Source organism: Helicoverpa armigera, chromosome 27 (assembly GCF_030705265.1).
Source record: "Helicoverpa armigera isolate CAAS_96S chromosome 27, ASM3070526v1, whole genome shotgun sequence".
Lineage (NCBI taxonomy): Eukaryota > Metazoa > Arthropoda > Insecta > Lepidoptera > Noctuidae > Helicoverpa > Helicoverpa armigera.
The window spans coordinates 1,389,876-1,406,531 of NC_087146.1; the positions used below are offsets into that span (position 1 = coordinate 1,389,876).

The window sequence follows — 16,656 nt, forward strand, 5'->3', positions numbered from 1 at the left end:
CACTATTGCTGTCATCGCTTATATCACGTGGCAGAGTAGTAAATTCTTTTTATGGTTTGTTCACTTTCATGTTCAACTCGCTTATACGGAACTTCATCAATTTAAACTGAAGGAATAATTTAACGACGTACCAAATCTTTTAAACTGCTGTCTTCAATGGGGTCATAACTAGTTTGATAATGTATGTATACTTTTTTTTAAATTAAAATTAAAAACATGTTAATAAATAAATAAGATCTTAATTTTTAAGATGTAGAAAATCGTGAGGAGACATTATTTTATTGAAATTATGATGACAATACGAAAGGAGCCCATCCGTCGTTGCTAGACTTGCGTATGGAGAGCTTTAGGTAAGTTGAGTACACCATCCACTAGCCGTCGGCCGGGAGTAGTCTTGCGGCTCCCGACTTTGTTTCGGATCGTCTTGTGAGAAGTGGCCAGACGGGGGATTCTTTGAATTCAGTTGGATTAGATAGATATTGGGCTAGGCCATTCCAGTTAAAGTGAAATAATATCTCTAATGAACAATTCTTATGACGAGATGATAGGAAAAATAATAAAAACACAATTACTATTTGATAAAAGTTTATTTTAGTAAAAATTAAATATTTTTTTCTTCACTAAATTTCATCTCTAAATTATTTAATCACTAGGTATATTATTTAAATTACACAATATCGTTTTTGGAATAAAACTTATATGTATAAGAAAGAGTAAAATGCAAATGAGTAATAATATATTTTTACAATACCGCCAGGTACTAAATGTGTAGATGTAATAATTAGGCATAGTTTTCAAAAATATTTGCATAATTAATTATAATTTACAAAAAATCAACTAAAAAAATCAGTTGCATCAAATTTTCGTATATATCATACTTATTATATAATTATTCTTACAAAAATATTTTTATATATTGTATTTTGTGTATATATTTGCTGGTTTTCCAGTATATTTTGTGGGAGACGTAAGATTATATTGTTTCTAAAATTCTATGTATAGCTATTTTAGTAATCAAGAGTCACCTTGCGATTGTTTTGTGGATATTTATTTAATAATTAAAATGTATTGTAGACAATCTTATCTACAAAGCATTTCGTACACCTATTTATACTACAGTATGTATATTTTTATGCTTAAAACCTATTAAAGGCTTAGGAATCATCGTGCAATTATATACATTTAAGATTAACTTTGAAAATAAAGAAAAATAACTTGAATTTCAACACATCATGAAACACAAGATTTTCTTTGTAATAAAAGTTGTTAAAAATCGAAATCGGAAATAGGCGACTTATATCTCTAATGTCAAAATATTGTATATAATATGTAGTCTGTTTTATTGCTATACTTTTCAATATAATCACATGAATCGTTCAGAAAACATTCAACAAACAACATTTGTTAATAATTGTACTTGAAAGTGCTATTGATAGACATTATTTGATCGCTAGAGTTACAGCGTAAACCAGATGTAGTATAGAAAATAATAATTTAAATTAAACATGCCTAATGAACTGATCAACACTAAAATACTACTTTTAATGATGTTTCAATCTTAATAATAGTTCCCGGTTTTTTAACTCACGACATTTTACATTCCCATAACTACACCACTACTCTTAGGTCCACCGTTTTTATTTAACTAATTTATTTTTATTAAATATATGTTTTCTATTTCGAAAGAAATAATTTTCATATTTGACACAAAACAATTTTTTTATCTACGTTAATTTGTCTAATTCGTATTAATTATAGTGACATACAAAAAGTTGTACGAGATCTCATACATAGCAAACATCGAGATTGATTATTTTATTTATAAATAGATATCAAAATTCCAATCAAATTTTAAAAAGTAATTCGCAACTTAATTTGACATTGTTGATCAATTTTACATTAACACGAACAAACCTTTTGAAGACTATACAAAAAAAAATAACTAAAAACTGCAAAAGTTTTTAAAGTCTACAAAAAACAAGATACTTATTTATAATTAAAAGTATCAAACTCCCTCTCAGTCATACTGTCTTAATCTAATTCTATTCTATGATATCTTTCCTAAATCTAATACATTAATAGAGTGATTTAAATATCTTTCTCATTACTGAACTTTGATGTTCCACGATTTTGTTAGAAAAATACCCTTTTCGAAACCATTCTTGTCAAAAAAGAAACGTACTTTCCCGCCTTATGTGCATTTGACAGCTGTCAATTATCAAGACTGTCAACTGCAGACGATATATTTATTTGTTTAAAAATAAAAAGAGAATTTATTATGATTGTAAAATCGTAGAACATCATAAGAGCTCATAATATCAGTCCATTTGCGAGCCCAAAAACAATACCTAACTTTATGCCGAGTATCACAAAAATAAATATAGAAAACAATTGTACACTTTTCTTTAATGGCAATTTTTTAATCATTTATTCAATTATAGCCAGATTTAGTGCTTTTTATTAATTTTATTTGGTTTTCAAGTAAAAAACTATGTCGGTGTTTTGAAACGAATTTCAAAATTAAATAAAAGTTGAATTAATAAGTAGATTTATTAAATACGTTAAAGTATTTGTCTAAATAAATTAAACGCCTTCGTTAATAGGTCAAAAAATCATCTTTGGAGTTTCGTCATAATTTCGTTTAGAAACCGTCTTTTTCGCGACACAATCATTTTTGACTTTCAATAAAACGAAATTATTTCTACAGAGTTAAAAAGCACTGGATTTCTTAATTTCTATAATATCCTGCCATTAAAACTGATGACATATTTATTACAGCTTGTATTTCATTTAAACTTGGGTAATTTTTAGCAATTTTAGATTACGACAAAAAATATATTTGACAAGCATCTATCTATCTATGGTTTTCTGTCTTTTCAGTGTTCCCATTGCCAACACTTCTATCAAAAAAAGTCCCTCTTTTTTTCCTACCACTTTTAACAAAACCACTTTTTGTTGTTTTCCATACTATGTAGAAACAACTTATTAAAAACAAAATTATGTTTTAAGTTATTAAACCAAAACGGCTTTATCAAATTCAATTCAATTCAGCATTTATTTAACACTGTATACTGCAAAAAATATATTTTCGCAAATAAAAATGGCTCTTTTTTAAATTCTGTCGTAAATCCAACCCCGCCAAAAAGTTACCCCAGCTCAATTTTCGTAATAGGAGTGACAATTTCACTCCTCGGTCGTAGACTATAGACTGTTAGAGACAGGAGCAGATAGGGGAGATACCTTCTCCCGGTTCTTACACTGGGAGCTGCTGGCGGTGTTCAGGGAACCTGACCAGTCAGCCAGTTGGGGAACCGGTCGGTAGAACTTCGTTGAAGTCCGGTTGAAAACCGGGAGTAATTCGTTCGCTTCGTTTGTTAAAGCCTGTGGGTAAAAGAAAATAGTTTATAGTAATTAAATTAAAAATATCTGCTGGCCTAGTGGGCTCGATTCCAGGTCAGGCAAGTACCAATGAATCTTTGGACACCAATGACTGTGTTTCGGAGGGCACATTAAACTGTAGGTCCCGGATGTCATTGAACATCCTTGGCATGCGTTACGGGGTAGTCAAAAGCCAGTAAGTCTGACACCTGTCTGATATTGGTTTGCCCGGGTAACTGGGTTGAAGAGGTCAGATAGGCAGTCATCCCTTGTAAAGCATTGTTATTCAGCTGCATACGGTTAGACTGGAAGCCGACATCAACATAGTTGGGAAAAGGCTAGGCAGATGATGATGGTTTAATGTACATTTTACAAGTGTTGAGGCTGATATAGTTCACGTCAAACATTATGGCATCTCGAAATACCACAAGAATTGTTATTCAACACCTTTTTATGTTAGTATAGATTATTAATTCACAAAACAATAAAGCTAAGCAAATAGACTTACTTTTAAATAAATGATGGCGTCAGTGCCGTACCCCTCGCAGGAGACCAGCATGAGGTCGCCGTGGAAGTAGCGCGCGTACAGTCGCGAGATCGGCAGCCCGTACCCGTAACCTGGTGAGAAACGATGTAAATAATAAGTAACTATACATGTAAACTAGTATATGTCCATACCCTAGTGTATAAGGCCCAAGTTCTGAAAACATAAACGTCAGTTGGCATAAAACAACTTTTTACTTTGAAAGTTGAACGAGGAAATTCATGATAAACGGTTGGTTGAAGAACGGACGCTTACGTTGTCGATGACCTTGGACTTGGTATTACAGAAAGATATTGAACGTACCATCCATTCAGGTAATCAGATAAGTTGAATTATAGCCCGAATCATCTTTTGGTAGTTTGGTATAATTTATACATTATTTTAGTATATTTTTTTGCACCAATTATAAGTATATATACTTCGTACCAGTAATTAGTTTCATTTTGATAAATGTATGCTCGTAACATTAAATTACCTCAGTAAGTAAGTTTGTTTATTTATTCAAGAATCATTAATGTATGTACAAAGTCTCAAGTGCAATCTTATTTTGTAACCCTGAGATTTGTACCTACCAAAGAAAATATAATTTACCGTCCGTTAGCGCAGGAGCCACTGCACCAACCGTGCCGTCGTAAATACAATACAAAAGAATATATTAAATTTACTATTTAGTAGTTTTTTTATAACGCAGCAACACTAAATCGGAAAATACTTGTAGCCAATTTTGAAGCGGTTGAAAATGGTTTGTTGACATCAAAGGACAATGGGCACTTTGTATGAGATTTGGTACCCGCTCCAACAGTAACGTATGATATATCATTAGAAAGGTATTTACGTGAAGAATAATAAAAACTATGGGGCTTGCCCCAATTAGCTGTCCGATATGAGTAACTATAAAAATTGAATCGACATAGAAACAAGTATGTCATCCATATATGCAAATTCATTAGGAGGCATATATGTCGTCAGTGTAATAATTTTAAACTCAGTTAATAGACTTCTTGCATTGTTTGAGATACACTCTATTATAATCTAAAGGTTGTAATAGTCTATGGAGTCATACTACGGAAACACAATCGTCATCTGATTTGTCAAAAGTTCAAAACATTTCTATTCATCTTTTTTGAAGAAGAAATTCATAATTATCTCAGCACCTCTTGAGGAGCAAGATTAAGTCGTAATATGTACTATGTTAACATCGTCTCCTGACTTTACAACCTTAATTGATTGTAAATACTGAAATACTTTTATCAAATACATAAGCTAGTTCTGCGTGAACTGCAAAGGTTTGTACAGTCTTTTTTTAAAGCAGTGGGCGGGAAAACATTCTAAGAAGGCCAAATTCCTGTTTTTTTGTTACTTTACCAGTTTTTATTCAATGCAGTTGGATTTAAGAACTACATCTACGTTGATGATTTATGAACATTACACATTCTATTAGTCGATGTCATGCGAAATGGACAAGGATTTGGGACTAGTCGTCATAGTAAACATTTTTTGCCTTGCCAAGACCTACGCAATGGTACTAGAATCAACACTGTTGGACAGGGTACCAAAACGCCCATCGTCCTTTGTGATTGATGATTGTTACGAATAAGCAAAGCTTTCTGAAACCCTAGCACGAGTTTTTATTTTAATTTTAATAATCATATATCGTAGAAGATTTATTTTTCCTAGCAAAAACTCGTATTAGGGTGTAGTGACTGGGTAAAAAAGCTTGCCAGAATTGACCTACTCTTTGTACACTTAAATATACATACCTACACATAAAAAGAGTCATCAAAATCAGTTCATAGACGTCAAAGTTATCCGGTAATAAAACTCCTTCTTTTTTTGGGGAAGTCGGTTAATAATGTCAAACTTACCAGCCAAAGGAACGGTGTGGGCATCAGACTTGGAGGGCTGAGGCGCGGTGCTGTACATGTACTTGAAGAGCAGGTCGGACACGCTGCGGGGGATGCCACCGCCGCGGTCTGATAGCTGGGGGGAGAATAGAAAATAAATAAGTACAAAAAATAAATAAATAATTGTGCTAATGCGGCATCTGTTTCTGGGTACTTTGGACTCTGTGCCCGATATGGGTGGCCACTTATTCTTTATATTCTTATTTTGTTTTAATATACTTTTTAAACGTTTAAAATATGTTTTCGAATAAATAAATTGAATAATATCATTAACTAATAGGCCCAGTTTTAATTGCATTTACTATTTTAAGGCGATGCAGCATCGCATTGAATGGGGAAAGATCTCATATATTTCAGTCACTTTTTGATACGAAGTCAAAAGACACGTAGCCTTCTCCATCTTCAATCACTCACTCCTCCTTAATTGCTCACTCAGTCACTAGTTCACATACTCACTAATTCTTCCTCCTCAACTCATTCATTACCCATCTCACCTTAACAGAGACATCTTCCTGTCCCCGCACGATGTTGACAGTGATGGGAGGGGGGCTGCTCTCGTGCGTCTCCATCACAGCGCGCATGGAGTTCTTGAACAGCTCGAACAGCATGTGGTACAGGTGAGATGGCACGTACACTATGGGGATTGGTTGTTTTGATGGCACTGGAATAGATATGGAGCAAATTGGAAACGATGTTTTGAGGAATTGTTATATATACTCAAAGATAGAAATAGCCACTTAGCTCAGATTTTATGTCTCTGAGCAAATGGCTAATGAAGCCTTTTTAAGGCTTAGTTGTTTCCATATACTATTTAATTCAATTTAGCTTTTAATGGGGTATCAAGCTGACCGGGTTACCGGGATGAGGAGGTTAGATAGGCAGTCGCTACAACTATTGGTAATTGGTACTCAAATGCTTCCGGATAAGACTGGAAGCCGACCCCAACATAATTTAACAAAAAACTAGATTCAGAAACGGCTTGACACTAAAAAACCTAAGTTTCAATATCGGGTGTGTCGTTCATAATCACATTAAATGAAATGCGTTAATATACTGGTTAATATATGTCGATTAACAGAAAGAAAAAATAAAAATACGTAAAAAATAAATTAATTAATTTTTCAAACAAAGTAAATAGAATAAAAATGTGCGAAAATTAGAACACCATATAAAAGTCAGTCATTACAAACAACTGAAATTCTCCCTTGAAAATTGACAAATGTCAACTGACCTAAACATTCGATACTCTTAACTTTATCTCTGCTTTACACATGATGTTGTAAATTATAAAAACGAAAAATGACTCCTGTGGTTAAACCACTGAATGGATTAGGTTATTTTTTTTACAATTCGTCATAGAATATCATGACGTATATGCGATAAGATTTAATGTGATTGTGAACGACACACCCTGTATAAGCACTATATCATGTCTATATTTTTTTGGTGGACATAAATAATATGTAAGTGTTTTATTACATTTACTTGCTTCCAACAGCCGTTTAAGCGTCCCCGTGAGAACTATGTAACGCATCCGGAAAAAAATAGCATTTAGACTTCTCCAATAAATGAGCCAGTTAATCAAGTTTCTAACACGGCGCGGGCCAAACCAACTCTTCAGCTTTTTAATACTTCATAATGAAGATTTTTTAATTCCTCACCTCCTTCCTGCAACAGCTGCAATTCAGGCGACGCCAGGTAATACCTATCGCACAGGAACCTGGCATTCTCGTATGCATCTCTAACGACCGCTGCCACATCACACGCGGGGTCAATGGACCCGATGTGACGGCCACCATTGCCTATGCCCGTCACTGAGGCCTGACGAGGCCCTATTTGGTCGCCGAAGAGAAGTGCTGCGGAAAAAAAATGAAAGAGTAAGGTATAAATATGTATGTGGATCGTAGATGGAGTATAGGCTAATGTAGATGAATAGAGAGGGAGAGGAAGACCGAAGAAAATATGGATCGATTTAAAGAGAGAAGATAGAATAAGAAGGGAGTGAATGTTAGTATGACGAATGACAGAGAGGAATGGAAGCAGAGGAATAGATATAATATGTACTACATACGATTATGTCAGTGGCAGAGAACAAATTGCTCCGATCATAAATAACTAGGGAGCAGGGAAGGAAGAAAGGGAAATTAGATTATGAAAAATAATGCTTATGTTCATCATATGAAGACAGTTTTTGAGCGTCATGATCTGATGTATTAGCAAAACAAGAATGCTGTTTAGGCAGTTCTTGAAATTGATATTTCTGGATTTGACCAGAACTACACAATACACCACTTCGGAGCTCAAAAACTTTCCCAAACATCATCTCCCAAAAAACAATCAAGAAACTCACTATGCTGATTAATAAGCATCCTAATAGATATCCGGCTCATATAGAACCGGTCGAGGAAGTACTGGATAGAGTTCTCCGTGCTCGGGTCCACCTCATGTGACTCCTTCAGCTCTAAGACTCCTTGCGCCATGGTTTGTACCACGTCCGCGTGACGGTTGCGAATGTGGGCTAGGCGTTCGCAGAAGCTGTGGAGTTAGAGAGAAATTGAGACGTTAAATTGCATTCTGGGAAATAATTCATGAGATAAATATTTGTAGGACGGTGGTTAATTCATCTTACAATTATCCTTTTAAAGGCACATAATTTATAAATGAAATACATTTCGGAAAGATGATGTACCTACAAGGACAAAATAAGTCTAGAATGGGGTGTTCTTACAGTAAACCTTATTGTAAAAGAGAGTCTATACATGGTCAGGTATTAAAGCATCGCTGTCGAGTGGGATTCTGCCCAAGATGCTGGTAGAATTACCAAGTTTGATGGTGATGATTACTTTTTCTTAGTATTGATACATAGCACTAGACTACATAAAGCCTGATAATATAAAAGTTTGAGGAGATTTCTGTAGTATAGTGCGTAATGAGTAAAAACACGCTGAGTGAATATTTCGCAAACTGTCAGGGCTGGGAGAATCGACGGCATCGTCACAGCCGACAGCCATCCAATGCTGGACAAAGGCCTACCAAGGCCAGAATCTGGGCGGATTTGCCCATACTCACCGCGCTAAGCATGCGTATTGGTTGGTATATAGTACCATTACCTTTACTAAGCAGAACTGCGCGAAATGGATTCCCATAGTTGGCTTAGTTTCAACAGACAGGTATGCACCTCGTGTTGGCACTCAAATGACCGCATGTCAAGATATTAATATTGCACGCTTTTGCACTAACAGGGCTCGTGGCTAAGTTACTGCGTGTGTTTATCTGTTTATAAGGGGCTCGACTTATATGACCATGGTTAACTTTTATTCAGCAACTATAGGGCCGTCTGTCCACTGCCGTTGCGGAAAATCGGAGAAATATGTTTGGTGAAAATTATTTCATTTTTATTCATATAACTTCATTATTTTATTTGGTTTATCTTCTTAAAAATAAAGGCTTTCATTTGAGAAGGATGCTACCTCAAATGGTGTCGACTGGAAGGATATCGAACTTAAGATCGAAAAAAAATGGAACAGCCCTATGGCCTTGTTGAGATATTACAACTATTACAAGATGTTATCATCATCATCATATCTTCCTTAACTAGATTAAAAAAATATATGTTTTCATAAAACCTTCTCCTAATTCTGACAAATACTATGCCGTGTATTCATATACATATAGATTAAGCTTTTTTTTAAAGTCAGTCAAGAATAAATGTTACTTACGAGCTCAAAATAGGCGGTTCCGGGTCCATCTGCTCAAATTGTATGATCTCCTCAAAAGACCTCTCGTACCACTGGTTCACCAACCCGACTGATGGCATCCGCAGTAAGTTCTCTGGGAGAAGCGCTATCTCTTTCATTATGTTCGCCAACCTGGAAGTAAGAAAGAGGAAGGTATAGTTTTCGCTGTTCAGCTTTTTGATTTTGACAGAAGTTTGCAGGGAAGAGTTTTTTCTATATTTTTTCTGGTTTTATGTTGCTTTAGCTGTTTTCCCGCTGTTTCACTCGCGTCCCATAGAAACTACTGACAGTACCCGGATAAAATATAGCCTATGTTACTCGGGGATACTATGGTTTCCTACAGTGAAATATTTTTTCAAGCAGGTCTTTCAGTTTCGGAGCCTCTACGGTATAAAAACAAATATTTTCCTCTTTATTATATTAGTATAGGTAAAGAATACCTAGTCTTTATTATGGTTTATTATATTAATTTTCTGTAGATGAAGATAATTTAATAAAAACCAACTTAACTAGGTAAGTACTAGCAAATGATCTCATACCCTGTAATTACGAAGGAAAAACATACGAGTTACATAATGACAATAATTGCTATCAGTGTAGGTAGAATCTTTGTAATGAGAATTAAATTAACTTTAAGATGTCTAGATGTAGGTTCTAGACTTTATTACATAACAGCGAGCGAAACTATTTTGTGGTAAAATTCTCGTGAAATTCATCTTGTCATGACGAATTCGTCCGTGTTTCGGAAGGCACGATAAATTGGTGGGTCCGAGCTGTCATCTTTGACAGTAATTTCAGGTAGTTAGAAGCCTGTAAGTCTGACAATCATTGAAGGGCATCAGTTTACCCGGGTAACTGGGTTGAAGAGGTAGTATAGGCAGTCACTCCTTGTAAAATATTGGTACCTACTCAGCTGTTAGACTGGAAGCCGACCCGAACATAGTTGGGAAAAGGCTAGGCAGGTGATGTTTGTTTGTTTTATATGTAACTTTGTATAATAAAAAATAATTGTGATGTTATTCAGATAACAGTTTCCTTGTTAACATCAGGATGTTCCAATTATAAGCGCACGCGCATCCAAGGTGAAATTATATGTGTTTTGCTGCCATAAATATTCACTGTACTTTGTACCTCAATGCAGTTATAAATATAATGTCAGAAATAGTTTATGCTATCATAAAACTGAAGAGGTGACGTCAAATGAATCATCCGCCTAGCCTTTTCCCAACTAAGCTGGGGTCGGCTTTCAGTCTATCTGTATGCAGCTGAGTACCAGTGCTTTACATGGAGCGACTGCCGACTTTTGCAACCCAGTTACCCGGGCAACCCGATACCCCTTGGTAAGCCTGGTTGTCAGCCTTACTGGCTTCTGACTAACCGTAACGACTGCCAAAGATGTTCAAATGACAGCCGGGACCTATTCGCAGTGCCTTCCGAAACACGGAGGAACTCGTCATGACAAGATGGTCGCTCTGCCACGAGCTCAAACATTCAAGTGTTGTTAAAATATTAAAGACTTAACAATGGTAGATTTATGTACTTAAGTTTGTTAACTTATCAATAAGTTTACACAATAAACAATTTATAGTTTTGTGCTTTAATAGTTTTTAAAACAATCGCCAATATAACTTTGTGGGTTATTGTTTTACGTTCTTACATCGTTTAGTAGTTAATAAATAATTTTGCTCGTTGTCCTAGAAGTTGCTAGCGTAACAGAAATCATAAATGTCTTGCATAAATCTATATTTTATGTGTTTATAAAAGTAATAGGTGTATTGAAATCTTTATAGTTTTCGTCAATGACTTTCAAGACGTTTCAAGTTCGTACTGTCGTTATGCTGTACTTCCGATAGTCAGATTTCTATAGCACTTGTGAGATGACTTCTATACTAAATATGTTTACGTAAGTATATGTATAATGACGATAAATATAAAATACTAGCTTCTGCCAGCGGTTTCACCCGTATCCCGTGAGAACTACTTCCCGTACCGGGATAAAAAGTAGCCTATAGCCTTAATCGATAAATGGGCTATCTAACACTGAAGGAAATTATCAAATCGGACCAGTACTTCCCGAGATTAGCGCGTTCAAACAAACAAACTCTTCAGCTTTATAATATTAGTATAAATTATTTCTTTGTTTAACAGCTATCATCGGAAAATGGCGCCAAAATCGCTGTCAAACTCGACAGTAGACAGAAGAAGTTGAATTATCCTCAACAGCCATACTGAGTATATTCAGGAATCTTATAGAAGAACTTCAAATTGTCATAAAGGGTTGGATGATGATGATTTACGTTTTAGTCATATCCCTAACCTAAATAAATGTTTTTTTTTTTCACATTTTATTTTTTCCTTTCTGGCGAGAAAATTGCAAAAAATATTGCCGAATCGTCGTCAAAAGTCAATCAAAATTATCTTATCTTTATACGCACTTTTTGTCCGACTTCAAAAAATATGAACTTGTTATTATCATAAACAAGACGTGTGGCGATCTAAAGGCCTGTTATCGTAACATTACGCTATCTGATAGTGCGACAAAGGCCTCCGTAAACAATGTGTTGTGAGGACTGAGACGAGCGGAGAGGTAGCGGGAGCGATTTGAACTCAAAAGCTACTGGACCGATATAAAAAATTCGATCACTGCTTGAAAACTACACTCTTCTCGAGTAACATAGGCTATATTTTTTCTCGGTAAAGTCAGTAGTTCCCACGTAACGCGGGTAAAACCGCGGGAAAACAGCTAGTAATGTTTATTTTTGTTTTAATACATCGCAACTGCTTAAAAAATAGATATATATATATATATATATTTTTTATTTATTTATTTGAATCAGGCATCTAATAATAACGAATAATGATGACCCTTGAGATCAACTTACTATTTGGGAAGATGAATAAATACGTGGCGATCTAAAGGCCTGTTATCGTAACATTACGTTATCTGATAGTGCGATATAACGACGGACAAGGACTCCATTTACGCGTAAACAGCGAGCGATTTGAATTAGATTGTTTAAAGGGTGCCACTGAATTCAGTACCTCTTCCTTTTTGGGGATACGAATAGCCTTATTCTGACATTGGTCGTGAAATATAGTTAGTTACTTACGTTAGAATAGTAGCTATTTGGAACGCAATTTTTCGTTCAACATTTTACTTTTATTTATACTAAGTTTTATGTTCGACTTCTGCCCTGAATTTAATTTTCTTAGTATTTTCAATGATAAGATATATGTATAATCTACTAGCTGTTATTCGCGGTTCCACCTGCGTCTCTAGCACTGCAATCTAATCGCGCGTATATAAAATCGCTACCGCCTAACCACTGTAGACCCTACTTAACAAACAAGTGATATCTCAAGGCTTAACTCGGAACCTTCCAGATACCCCACGTAGTGACAGATAGACAAGCAGATAGGTATCTAGCCTCTATCAGCTATCTATTGATATTATTTCTAAGATTTAATGTGATAAATATGAAAATCTAGGTCATTTTTGGAAGACGTATTTTTAAGGATTTTTTTCAATGTTAATTTTGCTAATAAATATAATATTATAAACACGAAAGTTTGTAGATGGATAAGTGTTGCTCTCACGCAAAAGCTACTGCATGGATCGAGATGAAACTTGGCAATAAAATAACAAAGCTAATTTTTTTTGCCCTCGGACCTCGGACGGGCGAAACGTCGACGAGAGCTATAGTATTTATGTAATAAGCATAATAAGATATTAACTTACCGAACAGGCAACTCCTTCCGTAGAAAAAGAAATGATTTACTTTCGCACGCATTTAAACCTGAAACAATAAATAAACATAGGTTAATATTTCGTCCAGACCTGCGAGGTTCTTCGCGCGAGTTACCACGGCCCTGGTACATAAAGGGCTTAAGACGATACCTCGTGGCGATGTTCACGGGCGAACTGGGTAAATGGATGAGAGGGATAGAACTATGGGATAGAACTATGCGATAGTAACGTAAATAGATAGAGAGAGGAAACATGCAACCTGCTCGAAACAAAATAACGTAAGCGCCATACTAAATAAAAATTTATTAAAAATTCAATATTATGTTTCTTTAAAAACTGATTTATGATTAATGTTTAATAAGATATTATCTACATTCTTCATTATTTTAATGTGCCAGAAAGTACATGACTACGACATAAAATTCATAAAATGTTATTTTTAGAGGTAAGTTCTGATTTTTTTTCTATCGAGAAAAGTTACTTGTTTTATGTTTTTGTCTTCGGATTAATCTAGGTAATATAGTCAACAAACACATATAAAAAACAAATAATTATTCAAATAAGTATTCCTTAGTTAAAATTAACGTAAAAAAATTGTTTGATTTCGAGGTATCGCCTTAAGAAGGAACATGGTGGGTTTTAGTCAGTAAGAGTCTGACACTCCCTCACGCTGCACCCACAGCGGGAGCCGTCATTTGATAATTTCCAATAAAAAGTAAGTAAATTAAAAATATATGTCATCGAGTATTATATTATAAAGAGTTTAGATATTATATAGAGTTGAGCAATGCTTATTCGTCCGTTAGAAGAATTGTGTAATCATTAACCAACCTTGTTTATGTCATTTACTTTCGTAAAAACCCAAACAAATAAATTATCATGACGTGTTGCTAATGTACAATTATTTACTTTCGGTTTAGGCAAATTAAATAACCTGCTATCTTTACAATTAGTGTGAAAACAGCAACTGAATTACGGAATACATAATGTTCAGTAATAAAAATGTTCAGTTTTCTTTCATGGATGAAAAGTGTGAAAAAATATTTAGATACCAACTTCCCTTCTATTTATTTATAAGACATCACTAAGTTAAAATAATTTAATGACCTGTATTAATATTTAGTTAATATTAACTTATCAGCTACGCATAACTGATTTTATTTTCATGTAAAATGTACCTAAATATCTTGTAAATATCCCGGGCTATCTTCCAGAAGTTTAAAACTCCATATTATTTATTACACAAATTAATATTTAACTACAGAAACATGAACAAAACCTACAATTCTTCATTATTGTTTAACAATTTCCCCAACAATACGACTTTCATTCGTTAAAACTGCACTCACACAAATAATTGCAAGATAACAAATGAGTAACGTCATTTATTTGTTTATTCATTATCTGTGACATGCATTTTGAGCAAACAACTATCCGAAACACGTGGCTGTGGAAAGTTCATTGACTTTTGTCATTTTCAGTTTAAAAACAAAAGGAATACATTTCATTATTTATTTCTACCATAATATATAAGTACATATGTATGTATGTAATTTCTACGGATATTCATTCCACCTGAGTATCATAAAACTTTGAAATAAGCTCGTAATTTGATTTTTACCTAAATCAATATACATCATCAATCAATATCAATTTTACAGTTAATAAATTATGTTAATAACCTTGAAAGGCAAAGGCAATCAAATACTATTATGCCTGTCATTGTAAGAACTGAAATTAGACAGCTGTCACCACTTATCGATTTACCTATACTAATATTATAAAGAAGAACAATTTGTATATTTGTTTGTTTGTAATGGATAAACTGAAAAACTACTGGACCGATTTTAAATATTCTGTCACTGTTGGAAAGCTACACTCTTCTAGAGTAACGTAGGTTATATTTTATCCCAGTACGGACAGTAGTTCCCACGGGACGCGTGTAAAACCGCGGGAAAACTGCTAGTCGATTTATAAATTGGAAAAGCGTATCAGTCATGAAACTCAATTTTGCCAATAGAACCTCATTTTCACGTTTATTCTTCTTGTTAAATGATATATTTATCAGGGTCTAGGAAATTGCTATTACGCCCTACAGTGGTTAACAATTTTCTGAATCGACGGATTGGAAAACTGGTGGTGCCAGATGTGGAGAAAATAGTGGCGACACTGATACAACCTTTTTCAATTTAACGTTGAATTAAACTAATTCAAGAAACCAGACTTACTTTTCTAGAGAAGTATTTAGAAATAAAGAGATGTAGTTTGCAATCTACAAGACTCTTGCGAGAGATGATCAAAAGAGGAATGATTGTTTACGTTGCATATTGCATAGATAGGTACCATTTTATCAATTTGTGAGAAGATCTGAGGGTCTCAGGGCCGCTGGTGTTATATCAAAATCATTTTAGAATTAACAATAAAACAATACTCGGCGTAGATCTGTTTAAATGAACGAATTTTACAACAAAATAAACCTAAAATAATTCTCGTGTTTCTCAAGCCCTTTCGTTTGTTTTGAGCCATAAACATTAGATGATTAGACATAACAGATTTTTTTACGCGAATAATCTGAACGCACCCTCAAAACGCTAACACGGAAATTGATTCCCGCCAATTACATAACACCACCAATTACAATATTCAATGATTAATGAAACCCTACAGGAACGTAGGCGAAACCTTTACGAAAACGTCATTTCCATAAATAGCTATTAATTCCGTAAACGTCAACTATTTCCTTCACAATGACGCCATATTGATACTCAATGACGTTTGTCAATGGGGTTGTTCACGTCAGTTGAGGGGAAAATTGCCAAAAATCTCATGTGGTGGCGCTTTGGCAGATTTCCTGTTCATTAAATTGCTAATTATGGTTAACTATGGATATTTTTAGAACCATATTTTATGCATAGCTTTGGCGGTGTACTTGAAAATACTAGGGATTAGACTGTATATGTCACCGGAAAATATTCGAATAGATATTGGTTAGTTTATAAATTTACCGTATGACGTCGGAAATTGATAAATTTACGAAAATGTGGAGGTAAAATATTACAATTTATCTCCCGTTTAGAATCTTACGAAAGTTTATAAACTTCCTAGTAAATTGATAAACTTATGGATCTTGTTATTTTCCGGTGACATATACATATGTATAGGGAATGGTTAATGGAAATTATATTATTCATATCATCTTTAAAATAGATTTAATTATTTTTCTTTTATTTTATCAAGTTTGAAAAATTATTGTAGCTGCCAAAATTAAATTACGAAGAGAATTTTACGCTACAGAAAAGTGATATTGATTTTTTTAACCAACAGCGAAGAAGGGTTTATTTTTTT

General features: G+C 34.3%; 1 protein-coding gene across 1 annotated transcript in view; it reads right to left on the reverse strand.

Annotated features, from left to right (window-relative positions):
- Positions 1–572: 572 nt before the first annotated feature.
- Positions 573–16,656, reverse strand: part of LOC110379901 (pyruvate dehydrogenase (acetyl-transferring) kinase, mitochondrial) — a 59,828-nt gene continuing 43,744 nt past the window's right edge. Inside the window, exons 2-9 of the mRNA XM_049845339.2 lie at positions 13,303–13,360; positions 9,546–9,695; positions 8,177–8,361; positions 7,488–7,682; positions 6,321–6,487; positions 5,788–5,902; positions 3,887–3,996; positions 573–3,381 (exon numbers count right to left, since the gene is read on the reverse strand). Coding sequence (XP_049701296.2) covers positions 3,202–3,381; positions 3,887–3,996; positions 5,788–5,902; positions 6,321–6,487; positions 7,488–7,682; positions 8,177–8,361; positions 9,546–9,695; positions 13,303–13,360 — 1,160 coding nt within the window. The 3' untranslated portion in view covers positions 573–3,201. The remainder of the gene's footprint in view (positions 3,382–3,886; positions 3,997–5,787; positions 5,903–6,320; positions 6,488–7,487; positions 7,683–8,176; positions 8,362–9,545; positions 9,696–13,302; positions 13,361–16,656) is intronic.